This window comes from Crocuta crocuta, unplaced genomic scaffold (assembly GCF_008692635.1).
Source record: "Crocuta crocuta isolate KB4526 unplaced genomic scaffold, BGI_CrCroc_1.0 scaffold427, whole genome shotgun sequence".
Classification (NCBI taxonomy): domain Eukaryota; kingdom Metazoa; phylum Chordata; class Mammalia; order Carnivora; family Hyaenidae; genus Crocuta; species Crocuta crocuta.
The window spans coordinates 2512024-2525921 of NW_027533273.1; the positions used below are offsets into that span (position 1 = coordinate 2512024).

General features: G+C 53.6%; 1 protein-coding gene across 8 annotated transcripts in view; it reads right to left on the reverse strand.

The window, feature by feature from the left end:
• Window positions 1-1649: 1649 nt before the first annotated feature.
• Window positions 1650-13898, reverse strand: part of MGAT5 (alpha-1,6-mannosylglycoprotein 6-beta-N-acetylglucosaminyltransferase) — a 327080-nt gene continuing 314831 nt past the window's right edge. For all 8 annotated transcript variants that reach the window (XM_077747860.1, XM_077747857.1, XM_077747859.1 and 5 more), the window contains 2 exons: window positions 7833-7990; window positions 1650-2219 (listed from right to left, as the gene is read on the reverse strand). In XM_077747860.1, coding sequence (XP_077603986.1) covers window positions 2021-2219; window positions 7833-7990 — 357 coding nt within the window. In that variant the 3' untranslated portion in view covers window positions 1650-2020. The remainder of the gene's footprint in view (window positions 2220-7832; window positions 7991-13898) is intronic.

The following is a 13898-nucleotide window of genomic DNA, read 5'->3' on the forward strand; positions in this document are numbered from 1 at the left end:
TTACCAACACTCTCTTTGGACTTACACCCTTGCTGCTAGGCCCAGATAGAGGCTGTTCTCTGCTAGTTCCTGAGGGGCTTCTGCACTGATGCTCAGGGTAGAGGTCTCCCTATCAGAACTCGCCCTGTCATGTGCTCAGGGGCCACCTGAGGGGTCGGGTGGACCCCGGCTGCTCTGCCTCACCCCCTGCACTTTCTGGGATCAGAGGCGCAATTCAGACCCACTAAGAGTCTGAGGGAAAAACAAGACTTGCCGTGCATTTGCTATTACTTCTGCTCTAAGGAAGAATCGAGAGGCAGGCACAATCTACCTTCCAGTACCTACAGGCTCCACGTGCCGTAGGGTCCTTGTGATCTACCTAACTTCCCGAAGGCCCACCCAGCCATGAGCCCTGCCAAACGGTTCCGTCTGGAGAGCTGGGCTGGCTGTCCCGGATGGCAGACAGACTGTGTGCTGGGGAGCATGGTGCTAGGTGACCACGGTACTCAAATCCACCAGTGAGGGCTAGACGGATGACACCACAGTGTATCACTGGGATGTTCTATAAGAGGGAGAAGGCGGCTCACCGTTACCCACACGGAGTGCCAGGGGCCTCATGGGAAACACACACTTCTAGCCAGAGCACCGAGGTCATGCTGGGTGCGGGCAGGGAACTCACACCAAGGCAGAGCCTGGGGACTCCAGGCTTTGGAGGGGGCAGCCGATGACTCCGACTGGGCCAACCTGCCAACTCAGGATATGCCCCTCGGAATAGTCATGCCTCGAGAAGAGCCAGCACCACACTCCAACCCTGTGCAAGACACACACACCCACACCCTGGGTGAGTGGCCAGGACCACACACCACATTCGTCCCTGCCTGCCCTAATCCCCTGGCCAGCATCAGGCCCATTCAAAGCCCCATTTCTGGGATGCTGGTGACACAAGACATTAGAAGGACCAGACACAAGCGCATCTGTCTGGAACACGGCTCTGGTGGTGGAACTGGTTCTTAGGGGCCAGCTTCATGGCTGTCCACAGCTCAGCTCAGGTAACCCTCTTGAGGGGTAAACACGACTTTTAGTCCCCCATTTGTACTTTCCTCCTTCCAGTGGCATTTGGGGGGGGTAGTACCACAAACTAGCAAATGTCAATTCCCCAATTCTGTTCTTTCCCAACGGGATCCTCATCAGAAATTAGGACCAAGAGATGTGTGTGTGTGTGTGTGTGTGTGTGGATGTGGGTGTGTGGATGTGGGTGTGTGTGAGAGAGAGAGATGGGCGTGGGGGAGGGAGCGTCAGGGAAAGGATCTCTCACTGCAAAGCAGGCCCACGTTTGGTCCCCGGCTGGGCTCTCAGGGCAACACAGGCAAGTCCCCCTGTGCCCAGGAGGCGCCTCTCCTAGCTGCCATCTGTCAAACACACACAATACTTTCTTCCGTTCTGCTACCATCCACTGAGGAGCTAGATCCCCACAGCCGCCCTCTAGCGGACCGCCAACCCCACAGTGCACCCTGCCTCCCTCCTGCTTCCTTCCGGAAGCAGACGGGAATAATAATACAGTGAAGGTGGACAGTAAACAGTGGGAAACCAAAGAAACAAGACGCGTGATCAAACCCTCTTTGCCCTCCCCTGCTCCCCTCCCACCCTCCCAAATAAATAAGTTAATGGGTTTAGGAATGTTCCCATATCGAGTTCCCTCCGACAAGCTCCACTCCTCCTCTGGTTCTGTTTTAAATGCATCTTGAGACTCTTTCTACCTTGGAGCAGCCGCATCCACACAGTCTCCTCGAGAAATAAAAAATGAAGTTGTGCCAGGGAGAAGCCAGGCTCCCCGCCTGACATCTGCTCCCGTTTCGTTTTGGGGAGAACTCTGCCATGGCGCCCTGACCGCAGAAGGAGCAATACCGAATCAAAGCCTTCCACCATCAAGTTCAGGCTCTGGCGAGAGTCCCTGAATGACGTCTGCCCCCTGGCCCCCGCCCCATGGGGTCGGGGCCACCGTCTCCCCAGCAGAGTGTGTGTGGGGCCGAGCCAGTGGCCGCTATAGACAGTCTTTACAGAGGGCCACCTGGCCCTTGATAAAGTCCCGGCAGGGGCAGACCCTCTGGTGCCTGGGGTGGGCGCCCGCACAGCTGAACAGCAGGAGGTCACTTTGAAACACACAGTGCTTGTTCTTGGGGTCGAAGGAGGGCACCAGGATGTCCTTGGCCAGCTCGGAGCTTTGGCAGATCACCTCATACCTGAAGAGGAAGAGAAAGGCACGAGGGTTGGAGACGCAGGCCCTGTCCGGGTCACCAGCGCCCCCATCCCACCTCAGGTGTGGGGAAAACGTTCAGTCCACCTGCTGTAGAGGGAAAGGGAGCCGCCCTCTGACCTGGCAATCCTCCACCCCCAGGAATCCGGGCTCGAGGAAGGCGTGTGTGCGCGTGCGTGCGTGCGTGTGTACGTACGTGTGGTCAAGGCTGCTACAGAAGCACTCTCTGTGATGTAACCTGAGGAAGGTTAATTAATAGGATGAAATGGGGAGCGGGACTGACCTGCGGTGTGTGTACTTAAAAAGGTAAGACTGCTACACCCTAACTCCTTAACAATGGTTCCTTCAGAGGAGTGAGACCGGGGCAAAGACGGACATTATTTAATTATCTCCAAAAACGATGTGTAATGTTTTTATTGACGGTTTAACAAGATTCGTGGGACATGGCCTTAGTCTGCCACTGGAGGGCAATTGGACGGTCTCCTGGGGGATGATGCTGTCGTGGGGCATCAACTCACTGGACCTCCACGGTCACCTTGCTGTGTGGCAGTAAGCAGCCTCCCTCCCACCCGCGTCCTGAGAGATGAGTGCCTGAAGTTTCTGGCCACGCAGAGCAGGAGCCCAGACCCCAGCCCTGACTGCAAACCCATGTCCCTGCTCCCCCGCCATCTTCTCCTCACAGCTGGAAGGCCACGGCTGCAGCCCCTTGTGGCTTTGCTCCCTCGGGCTGGGCATAACCAACAGTGTTGGCCTGTTACCCCCAAGAAGGGCCACATCCCTTGTCTTGTGGCCTGGGGTACACAGTCCCACCCACACTGTCTCGACTAGCACGGTGTCCTATATGCCAGGTGGGGACCAGTTCAGAGAAGAAGCAATAGGAGGGCCAGGCAGACCTGAGTGAGTCCTGAATTCACCCCTAATGAGCTGGGAGACCACGGAGAAATGGCCGAGCCTCTCTGTGGTTCAGCTTCCCTTTCTGTACAGTGGGGACAAATGATCCTTAACTCACAGGGGAGGCGCAGAAATCAACTTAGTGCTTACGGCGCACTTGGCGGAGGGCAGCTCTGGGTAAGTATTTAGTAAATGGTAGCCATCAGCAATGCCACCATCTCCCGCCCACCCCCGTCACCACGATCGCCCTGGCCTGGCAGATGCTGGATAGGCTCTGCCACCTGCCTCCCTTGCCCGAGGGTGTGAATTTACACACAGGCCAGCCATCTCCGTTCTGCTTTGTTCACATACATCCTGATTCTTGCTGACAGGGCGGGGACCCACATGGGGCACTCGAGGCTTCCTGCTGCGCCTGGGAAGCTTCCGAATGTTGGGGGGAAAGCCTCATACTCCCTGTTACTCCAGCCCCCTCTTGTCTTCCTGAAGCCGACAAACTTCCTGGCCCGCACCTGTCCCTGCCAACTCGGACCGGGCAGCTTCCAGCACGTCAGCTGGGGCTTCTGAGGAGCGCTCTGCGCCTGCCTGCCTGGTCCCTGGTGCTCAGGGGGGCGGCACCCATCGTGAAGCTGTTCCTGCAGTCAGCAGGGGGCTCTGTGACTTCTTTAAATGCCGGGACACCTTTGGTGCACCAGCTGGGGGATGTGGTCACCCAGACAGTTATGGTCATAGACAGGAAGTGGGGATTGATGGATTTCCTTGAGAAAAAATGAGTCAGAGATTTGGGGCTATCAGGTCCTTCTCAGAGGATCCCCTCCCACACTGGCCTACACACAGAAAGGATTCTCTCTAAGGCACAGAACTCAACTGTGCATTAGAAGTTTCCAGATGGAATGGAGCTAGAGAATACAGATTTATGCTTAGGTTAGTTCTTTATTTAGGTGAATTCTAGCAGCTGCTGTGTCTTAGCTCCAGCCATCTGCCTAGTACACTGCTGACCATGAGTTGTAAAACTCTACGACCAGCCTCAGACCCCACGGAAGGGGGTATAACTGTCAGCAACCGTGAAGAAACCCTCCTAGCTCCTCTCCGGTCACCTCACTCAGGGCCCAGGCGCATGTTCCCGGGGCATGAGCGCACATGTGCACCTGACCGTGAACATATCTCAAGAGAGGCTGCGGCGGACACGGCCTGCCTGGGGGTGGGGAGGCCCAACACCACCACAAAATGCTCAGGCGGCGGGTATGCCCCAGAACTCCGCATGCCCGGCCACGAGGCAGCTCCCCGAGGGCTCGGCTGACGTGGGGCTACGGACACACACACTTGTGGATGCCGTCCAACCGCCTGGCCCCCGGGGAGCTCTCCCTTTCATGAACGGACAGGTCCCTGTCCACGGCGGTGGGCAGGCAGGGAGAGCACTCCTCCACCCTTGTGAATGAGTGTGCGGAGTCAGAGAGGTGAGGGATTTCCCCGGTTGCTGGGGGGCATCTGGAAACAGCCCCCACGCCCCAGCCACCTCACTCTGATGGCAGTGGATCAGAGCATGCGTGCTGTTGTTTCAGTTTCCCTGTTCCTGTGATGTCTGTCTGTCTGTCTCTTTCACACACACACACACACACACACACACACACACTCCCACTCAGAAATCCCTAGCACACGGTTTCCTCTCCAGAGGACCCTGTGGTGATGACCTCTCCCCAGCTGGCCTCTTACAGGACGGCAGTGGGCTGCTGACGTCCATGAGCCCTCGCTTTGCCTTTTATAGCCCTTGACCAAGAATAAACAGGCAGAGCCCCGACTCTGGGATAGAAACAACCCATTCCTCTTGACATACAGACACACACAGGGTGAAGGGCTGCAAAGAGGGTCCCATCTGCTGCTCTCTTCCCTGCCCCCGAGTTCCTCCCTTCCCTCAGCCCGTGCGCCGCTTATTCCAACCCCAAATCTACCAAGTCCCCCACACTCGCTCAGGAACACTTGGACTCAGGCACCAAAGCAGTAGCTAACTTACAAATAAGGTGTCACGTGAACGTATGCTCCTATTTTTGGAGCTAAGGTCCACCCCACAGGAGGACTCCCAGTAGCGTGGGCTCTGGCTCTTGCCAGGGCCTCTGCCTCTGGAGCCCCGCCCCTGGTTTGTCTGTGTCAGGCCACATCTGAATCATGCATGTTCTGTGCACGAGACTTTGTGGTCATCTCTCCAGCACTTATCCCAGGCTCTGGGTGAACGGCAGCTCCCGCACCAGCTGCCCGATTCCCCCTGAGTCAGGACAGCAGCACAGGACATTCCAGAGGACTTGATCTATGGGATAGAAATTCATACTACACATGAGGAGAGGCGGACCTTCAAGGTCACAGACACCCAAAGACTAAAAGGAGATTATGCTCAGAACCAGGCCCCAAGTTGGAGAAGAGAAAGTAGCCTGGGCTTGTAGGGGCCACTCATTGCTAATTGGCCATGAATAGGGATGAGCCAGGATTGCCTCATCGTGAGGAGGCACTCAATAGACTGCCAGATATCTGGGGTTTTACAACATTATCGGTATTTACAAACGCAGGAACAAGGTATTCAATAGGGCTCTTACATTCAGAGAATTAATTTCAGGCAGCTTTATTACAAAATTAGCATTCACTGCAGCCTCCTTGAGAGAAAACCAACGGAGCTACGATGGGGCCTGGAGAGGGCTGTTAAGCAATTCCATGGCACAGGTCTGGCCACGGGACAGCCCTACAAGACGTTCCACTCTCGTGGGCTCTGCGTGGTATGGGGAGGTGGAGAGGGAGGCTCAGGACGGGACTGGTTTTTCTGGTCTCAGCTTGGCAGCCTCAGGCCTGCTCAACGGCCCAAGGCTCTTTGGATGAAGGGGCTGTTCTGCCCTGTCTTGGGTACCAGCTACACATTATCTCACCCTCACACAGGCTAACCCCATTTTACAGGTAAGAAAATAGGGGGAACAGAGGAAATTAACCCAGTGGCTCTCCTTCTTGTCCTTCCACTGCACCTAGACCTTTGCCCCAGAGACAGGCCGGCTGTGTGGGGCTCTGTCCTATCTGAGCCAGGCCCTGACCATCAAACCTAGGCGGGATCCCGGGCTCCCACCTGGCCAGGAACCGAGGGCCGTGCTGAAGAGGAGTCTCACTTGGGTTCTATTCCCAGGATGCATTTCCTCATGTTCCCTCCTCTAGACAGGGACTGTACGTAGACAGTTCTGAGTGCACACTTCCTAGTCTATCCCCAGCCAATCCATACTTCCAATATAAACACAGAGAGATACTAAGGGTTCTCAAAAGGCTGCCTTGCTACCGAAGTTACCTGCAAAAGGAGCCAAGAGGAAGCCCCTCCTGGAACCCTAGAATTCAGGATACATGCTATGGAAATGGAAGCTTCTAGTACGATGAGTCTTTCCTTAAATACCAGGCTAACACCCCCTTGCACAAAGTTTCACTGGTGGCAGAGCAGGGGGCCACGTTGACTCCCTTCTGGCATTTGTTTTCATAATGGAATCAAGGGAGCCTCTGGGCTCGGTCTTCACATAAAAAGAATGGTAAAAAATAGCATCCTCCACATCCCTGCTCGAGATCTTTCCTGCAGGCGAGATGCTAGAGGCCAAACTCTCTAAGAAGGGTTTTATACCACATTTGAGAATAAGAAGACACACATACAGAACCAGGCCAGCTCAGACCTCTGTGCACAGACAACCATGAGGCCAATGGCTGTAACAGGGCAGGAAGTCAGAATGGGGGACAGCAAGCCGTGGGCAGTGAGCGCACTATTCCTGAAGCATCCTGCTCGAGACTGGGCGGTACCACTGGGTGGCACCATGGCTCTCCTCCGTACCTAGGGTTGGGACACCAAGTCTCTTAAGGGAAAGCGCTTAATCAGGGCTACTAATGGGGAGAGGGGCTAGCTAACTAAGTAATATGTGGCTCAGGGTGGGTGTAATAAAAACTGAGAGCACAGATTTAGCACTGACAGAGGTCAGGAGTCAGAGCCCAGAAGAATCCTCCCGTAGAAATTTGCAATCTGCAGATGCCGAAAGCAAATGTCGATGCAAAGGGAAACGGATGGGATTACTAAAAGTAATGCAGGCAAGAGAAGAAAACCTCAAGCGATAGAGAAGGCCCCTTCTGGGCGCAGCTCCGGCTTGTGTTCCACGCGCCATACCCGCCTCCCTGCCGCGGGGCCTGGCAGTCAGATCCCTGCAACGTACCACATCCCATGGGTGCTGGAATCAAGTGCAAAAGGGGATGGGAGCCGCAGGAGGGGAAGGTGGTGAGAGAATGCGCTGGGGACACCGATTTTTGTTCCTCTTGGGCTCCACGATGCAGACCATCACCTGTCGCCTGCGCTCATCAGCCTCTGTAGACCTGGCTTCCGCCAGGGGAGCCCTGGGGCAGGACCCCCATGCTTGTGGTTCTGCGCTCATCTCCACTCCCATGGGCCTCGCGTGTAACACAGCCAACCGAACACATCCCACAATACCCACTCCCAAACACAAAGTTGTTTATGCAAGCACAACACCCCCGTCTGAATTCCAAACAGATCAGCGTGCCCGGTGATCTCATCTACCCAACACCAGAACTGCTGGCCTCACATTCTGTGGGGAGGCGGACCATGCTGCCTTCTGCTCCCCAAAGCCCATCCCTCTCAGCCCAATGGCAACCCCGAAGTGAGTGGAGTCGGGCTGGCCCTCCCCACGCCCGCACATACTTGAGCATGTCTTTGTCCTTGTTGAGGTGCTGGAAGAAGGAAGGCTCGCAGATGAGCTGGCTCTCCTGGCACACCTGCTTGCACGACTGCCCGGGCTTGGCGAGCTTCACCTGCAGTGCGCTGAGGGGCGGCCACATCACCTGCCCGTGGCAGAAGTCCTGAAATGACAACGAAGCCATGAGTCCAGGGCCCAAGGGCTCAGGTAGAGATGGCTGGCCTGCCAAGCTGCCCACACAAGGTGAGGCATCCCCCTGAGAGGGCAGCCAAGGCCACGAGGCGGGAGCCAGACACACTTGGGTTGCAACTGGGCTCAGCCAAACACGTCCCTGGGCCAGGTCTTCACCTCTCTCTACCCACCAGCTGCCTCAGCCACAAAGGGGGGCCAACAGTGTCCCCCACGCAGGGCTTGAGGAAGAGCGGTAACGCAACGCATGTGCGCAGCACCGCNGAACACGTCCCTGGGCCAGGTTTTCATCTCTCTCTACCCACCAGCTGCCTCAGTCACAAAGGGGGGCCAACAGTGTCCCCCACGCAGGGCTTGAGGAAGAGCGGTNCAAAAAAACCCCAAAACAACAACAACAAAAAAAAAAACAGAAAAGAGCAAAGGGGACGCTTCCCAGGCCCTGCGGGCAGCCGGCTCAGCGTACATCCTGACTCATTAGGAAAGTGAAGATGAGGATACTAATGACTTCCTACGGCTCCTGCCTCTCCCCACCTCCTTCCTGAAAGCCGTGATGCTGTCACATGGTGAGAAAGCCGACTGGCAGGTAGGGACTACTCAGCGCTGGGTTCTAGTCTAGTCTCCNAACAAAAAAAACCCAAAACAACAACAACAAAAAAAAAACAGAAAAGAGCAAAGGGGACGCTTCCCAGGCCCTGCGGGCAGCCGGCTCAGCGTACATCCTGACTCATTAGGAAAGTGAAGATGAGGATACTAATGACTTCCTACGGCTCCTGCCTCTCCCCACCTCCTTCCTGAAAGCCGTGATGCTGTCACATGGTGAGAAAGCCGACTGGCAGGTAGGGACTACTCAGCGCTGGGTTCTAGTCTAGTCTCCTCAAATCACGATGAAGACCCCACCAGGCAGGGCAAATCCACTGTGGTCCTCCACATCCCATGATTCTGTCATGAGGGGACTGGACTGCTGGAGGCTGAGCGAGTTTGGCGGCTAACGAAGAGAAATCCTTTATGGCATGTGGTTGAGACACTTTGAACATGCATTCAAGACAGCCTAACAGAAGATTCCAGAGAGCCTACCAATGCAGAGTTGATAGAAATACACTGGATTATTTAGAGCTATTAGGATGCAGGCTAACCTTCTGAAAGTGATGCATGGCGGGAGGGCAGGCAGAATGTCCTGCTTCACAGCCCTGGCCCTACCACAGACAGAGCAATAAGTGGTGGGAAGATGCTACTTGACTCCTCAGATTCACGATGATCTTGAGCACAATCCATGTGCCTGCTAAGCCCTGGGCAGCACAATGACCTTGGACTGGGTGACTACACAGATCCATGCACCCCAAAGATCACTGTTCACTGGTGGCTGTCCCTCTCTTCCCTGGGAGCAGATGGAAACTCACTGGCTGGCCTTTGGTACTCTGTCCATCCCATGAGGATGGCTGTCACCAAACAGGAAGACGGAGAGCACATGATGAACAATGGAGTTACTGGTCAGGGCTGAGTGGGCACACAGATATTTGGAAAAGGTTAAGTGTTGCTTTTTGGTGGTTTCTCTGGCTCGCTAATGCAAGCAACTTTGCTTATAACTCTCTGCAAGCCATCTGAGAACTTCTATAGCCTTTTTCAAATCCAACACCAAAGCCAAACTTTAAATCCAACACCAAATCCGACACTGTCAACACTAGACAGGAAATCAAATCAGATTATATTGTCCACACTAGGGGCCAAGTGAGAATTTTTCTTTGCTACCAGAATTTAGTTTGGCCCCACCCTGGGTTAGGCTGGGGAACTGGAAACCCAAGAGAGCTAATGGCTCCACTTCTGGCTTTTATAACTTGTAAGAAAACAAAGACTGTCTCTTCTCAGAGAATACCTACAGGCAGTTAGAGTGGAGGGTGGTATCTCTACATTTGCTGAGTCTGGTGGACTCTTTCTTTATTAAAGTTCATTTATTTTGAGAAAGAGAGAGAGAGGGTGTGAGAGAGAGGGAGAGCGAGCAAAGTGAGTACAAGTAGGGGAGGGGCAGAGATAGATGGAAAGAGAAAGAATCCCAAGCAGACTCCACACTGCCAGAGCAGAACCGGATGTGGGGTTCGAACCTACAAACCGTGAAACCTGAGCAGAAATCAAGAGGCGGACACTTAACCCACTAAGCTGCCCAGGTGCCCCTGAATCGGGTAGACTCTTAAGACACCATTTCCATGAATTCTCAGCCATGTACAGTATGTGAAGCAGTCCAAGGGGTAAAACTGAAACAAGCAGAAAGACTGCTTGTCAGAGCAGATGACGTGCCAAGGTAAGTGCTTCGGGTCAGAGGATGCGGGTGTGAGCCGTGCCCCCGTTCTGGCTCGGGCAGGTTACCCGCTCTGCTTCTGCCTGTGCTGTGTGTCTGAGGACTGATGCTAACAGACTGTAAGGGATGGAGCTGACAGAAGACTGGCCAACAGCCAGGTGCTGCACTGACACTCATCTCCTGCCCCTTGCCCCTCCACGGAGGGGTCGCCTCTGCCCTGTCCAGGGCTTGGGGGCACTGCAGCATTGGCATCTGCGGAAGCCGGGGTGCTCCTGGGTAAGTGGAGCCCAGCACGTCCTTGGGGAAGGGCAGGTCGGCACTGTGAGGGTGGCACTGTGAAGGGGTGTGCCCTCAAAGCTAGGCTGCAGGGCGATCTGCCCCAGGTGCTCATTCCGTAGTCAAACACTCTAACCGACCTCTTCCAGGCTCCCTTCAACATGCAAGCTGAGGTCAAGGGCACGTGAACTTTGGGCCGCAGTCATCCCTGCTTGTGGCTCACGGAGGGCTGGTCTGGCATTCCTCTCATGAGTCTGTGCTGGGGGCCAGTAGGATAAGAAATAGTAGAAACAGCTTGGAGAACCATCTGGAAACTCGGAAGATGTCCTGGTAAGCATGACACCAGGTGAGGCAGGAGAGGTGTGGGGACCAGGGGTGCGATTCTGGCCACCAGGTTTGGGACACCCACAGGGGGCCCTGGGACTCTCTGCCTGCTCTCACGGCTACGATGGAGAAAACACCATTTGTCCTTTGGTCCTTACATAGTTCTGGTGAAATACAATGAGGGGACTCTCAAGGCTCTTGGAGATGGTAGAGAGAATATTCCAAGATAGAGCATTATTTGCTGCCAGATCCAGAGGTAAGCATTGAATTGCCTGGATTAGACAGAGCAAGTCACCCGTGAAAGCCACCTCTTTGCCCCGTTGCCTGCAGGGCACAAACGAACTGGCAGTGGGGTCACAGGCCTCACCTCACCTCCAGGTGTAAGCCCTCACTGTTTCCTTCACCTCGGAACAGGCAAATACCGCAACACCGACCTGCCTCGTCTCCCTGCTCGAAGCACTCATTCTCTTTCACCCATTCACGGATTCATCGAGTCAACAAAACACTTGCTAAGAAAGCCCATGGGTTCAGAACTCTAGACTGTCTGGGTTTGAAACTTTGCTCCCCCATTTACTAGCTGAGCAATCTTGGCTAGTTACACACTTTCTCTGCCTCAGTTTCCTCGACTTTAAGATCAAGTAAATATCATTTGCTACCTTGCAGAGCTGTATGGGGGATTCAGTCAATTACACAGTAGTCTCCCTAAACCCCCCAAACCCACCACCATGTGCAGTTTCCTGTGGTCAGCCGTGGTCCCAAAGGAGATGATCCTCTAACAGTCAGCCGGGAGATCAGCAGTAAGCCTGATGCTACCTCCCAGCGCCTGAGCCATTCACCTACTTCATCTCCTCAGAAAGGTACTTAATCATCTCATAGCATCACAGGAAGGGGGAGCACAGGACAGTAAGATGTTCTGAGAGAGATCACATTCACATAACTTTTTTGACACTATATTGTTAAAACTGTTTTATTATTGCCGTGAATCTCTTTCTGTGTGCATGTATAAATTAAACTTTATCACAGGTATGTGTGCATAGGAAAAAACATGGTACATATATTTGATACTATCCAAGGTTGCAGGAATCCACAGGGTGTCTTGAAATGCATCCCTGGCAGATCAGGGGGGAGCTACTATAATGTTTAAGTGTTCAGAAAAGTGCCATCTACAGCTTGGCTCTCATTGTTACTCTATGTGCAAGTGACTTTTCTAGCACCTGGGAAGAACATTCCAGGCAGAGGCAAACCAAGATCACAGGCTGTGATAAGGGAGTGCCTAGCAGGTTTCCAGAGGAGCAGGGAGTTACATGAAGCAGGAGCAGAGCTGTGTGTTTTGGGGGCCAAAGCAGCAGGAGATGGGGCCCAGAAGGTCCAAGGGAGTCACCCCACATGGCTTTGGCTTTTCCTTAAGAGAGAGGTAAAAGCCACTGGGGAGTTCTGGGCAGGAGTGAGAGGCTGCCCTCAGAATGACCCAGGCATTGGAGTTCAAACACACCTCTGTGAAACACTCCTATCATGTGGTGGCTTTGAAGGTTCTCATTCATCCATTCTAAACTTCACCCAAACCCATTCAGGTCTATGCTGGGTGCTAGACACATGAACATACATGAAACGCAGACTCTGGGCTCAAAGGCTCAGCGCACAGTCTGGTAAGAGAGGCCCACATTTAAAGAATTACAGAGGAGTAGAAAGCAGAGGCCCAAATAGGGCGTAAAGGCCACTTGGAGGGGGTAAATGATTAACTCTGTGGGGATGGCAAGTGAGGTGGTGGGAGCAGTCAGTCAAGGCTCCCAGGAAATAGGGACTTCTGGGTCGGGCCTCGTAGGCGAAATAGAAGCAAGTGGCTTATTGCAAACATGGCAGTTTGCAGATAAGTGGTGCTCAGTAAAGAGCTGTTGAACTAAGTTGAAGGATTCTGGCCTCCGGAGGCTTTAAGAGTAGAAGGAGAAAGGGACGAGATCTTCCTAACTCAGAGCGGCTTTATACAGCTAGAATGAGACTTGGTGATTTCCAATCTGGTTAATAAGCCCACTTAGAACACAGAACACCTGCATTCCTCTCTAACAGTTATTCCAACCAGTTGCCAAATTCCCCTAAATTTGCGTGACTATTGTGAAATTTTCCTTCAGTGACTCAACTAAGAAAGGCTTACTGTCAACAAATTTATGAGGAAGAGCAAGGTTTGAACGAATGAAGACAACTCACTGTGGAAAAGAAGTAAGGGTGCTGCCTTAGCTGTGGGGACTTAGTCACAGCATGGGGAAATGGGATTCCCAGAGCTAGAGAACATGATGGAATGCTGCCTCCCCGTCCCTCCCCGCGAAGTGGAAGGGCTGGCCCATCACTCTCTCCTTGTTGTTTATGACAGGATCTCCTCCACAGCCCTCCAGCCCCACCTAGCCCTGGCCAAACCTTTAACAGAGTTACTGCACCCATGACAGATCAGGTGCAAATGGATTTCTCTAGAAATTCACTGTGAGGGGCCGAGAAGATAGGTTCAGATTTAGGTCTGGGGGCAGGATCTAGAGGAAGTGAGGCTAGGAATTTGGGGAAAAAAAAAAAAAAGGAGGGACAGGTTCTAGGCCTTGAAATTGGAGTTTGGGCCAAATTGAGCCAGCTACCTGAGCAGTAAGGAACACATCTGTCACGTCTGTTACGGCTGGGAGACACAGGATCTGGTGCAAAAAAGCTGTTCAATACAGACTGACTGGTTCAAGATTTTTCAGTTACCCATTGGTACCCACCATTCTCGACCTCTGCTGTCCTCAGAAGAGTGAATTTTGCCCACAGGTGGCCCCTGGACTGATTCTTAGTGGTGGGTGTGGATGAAGACACAACAGGAGGTGGTTGTGATGCTGCAGTGTAGCGACTAATGTTCATGGATGACCTCTACACACGCAAATCAACGGGCCAAGAAGTTCACCCTTAAAGGAGTTAGACACAGATCTGCCACATCCTCTACTCAGCTAGTACTGAGAGACTACCCGGGAGAAAG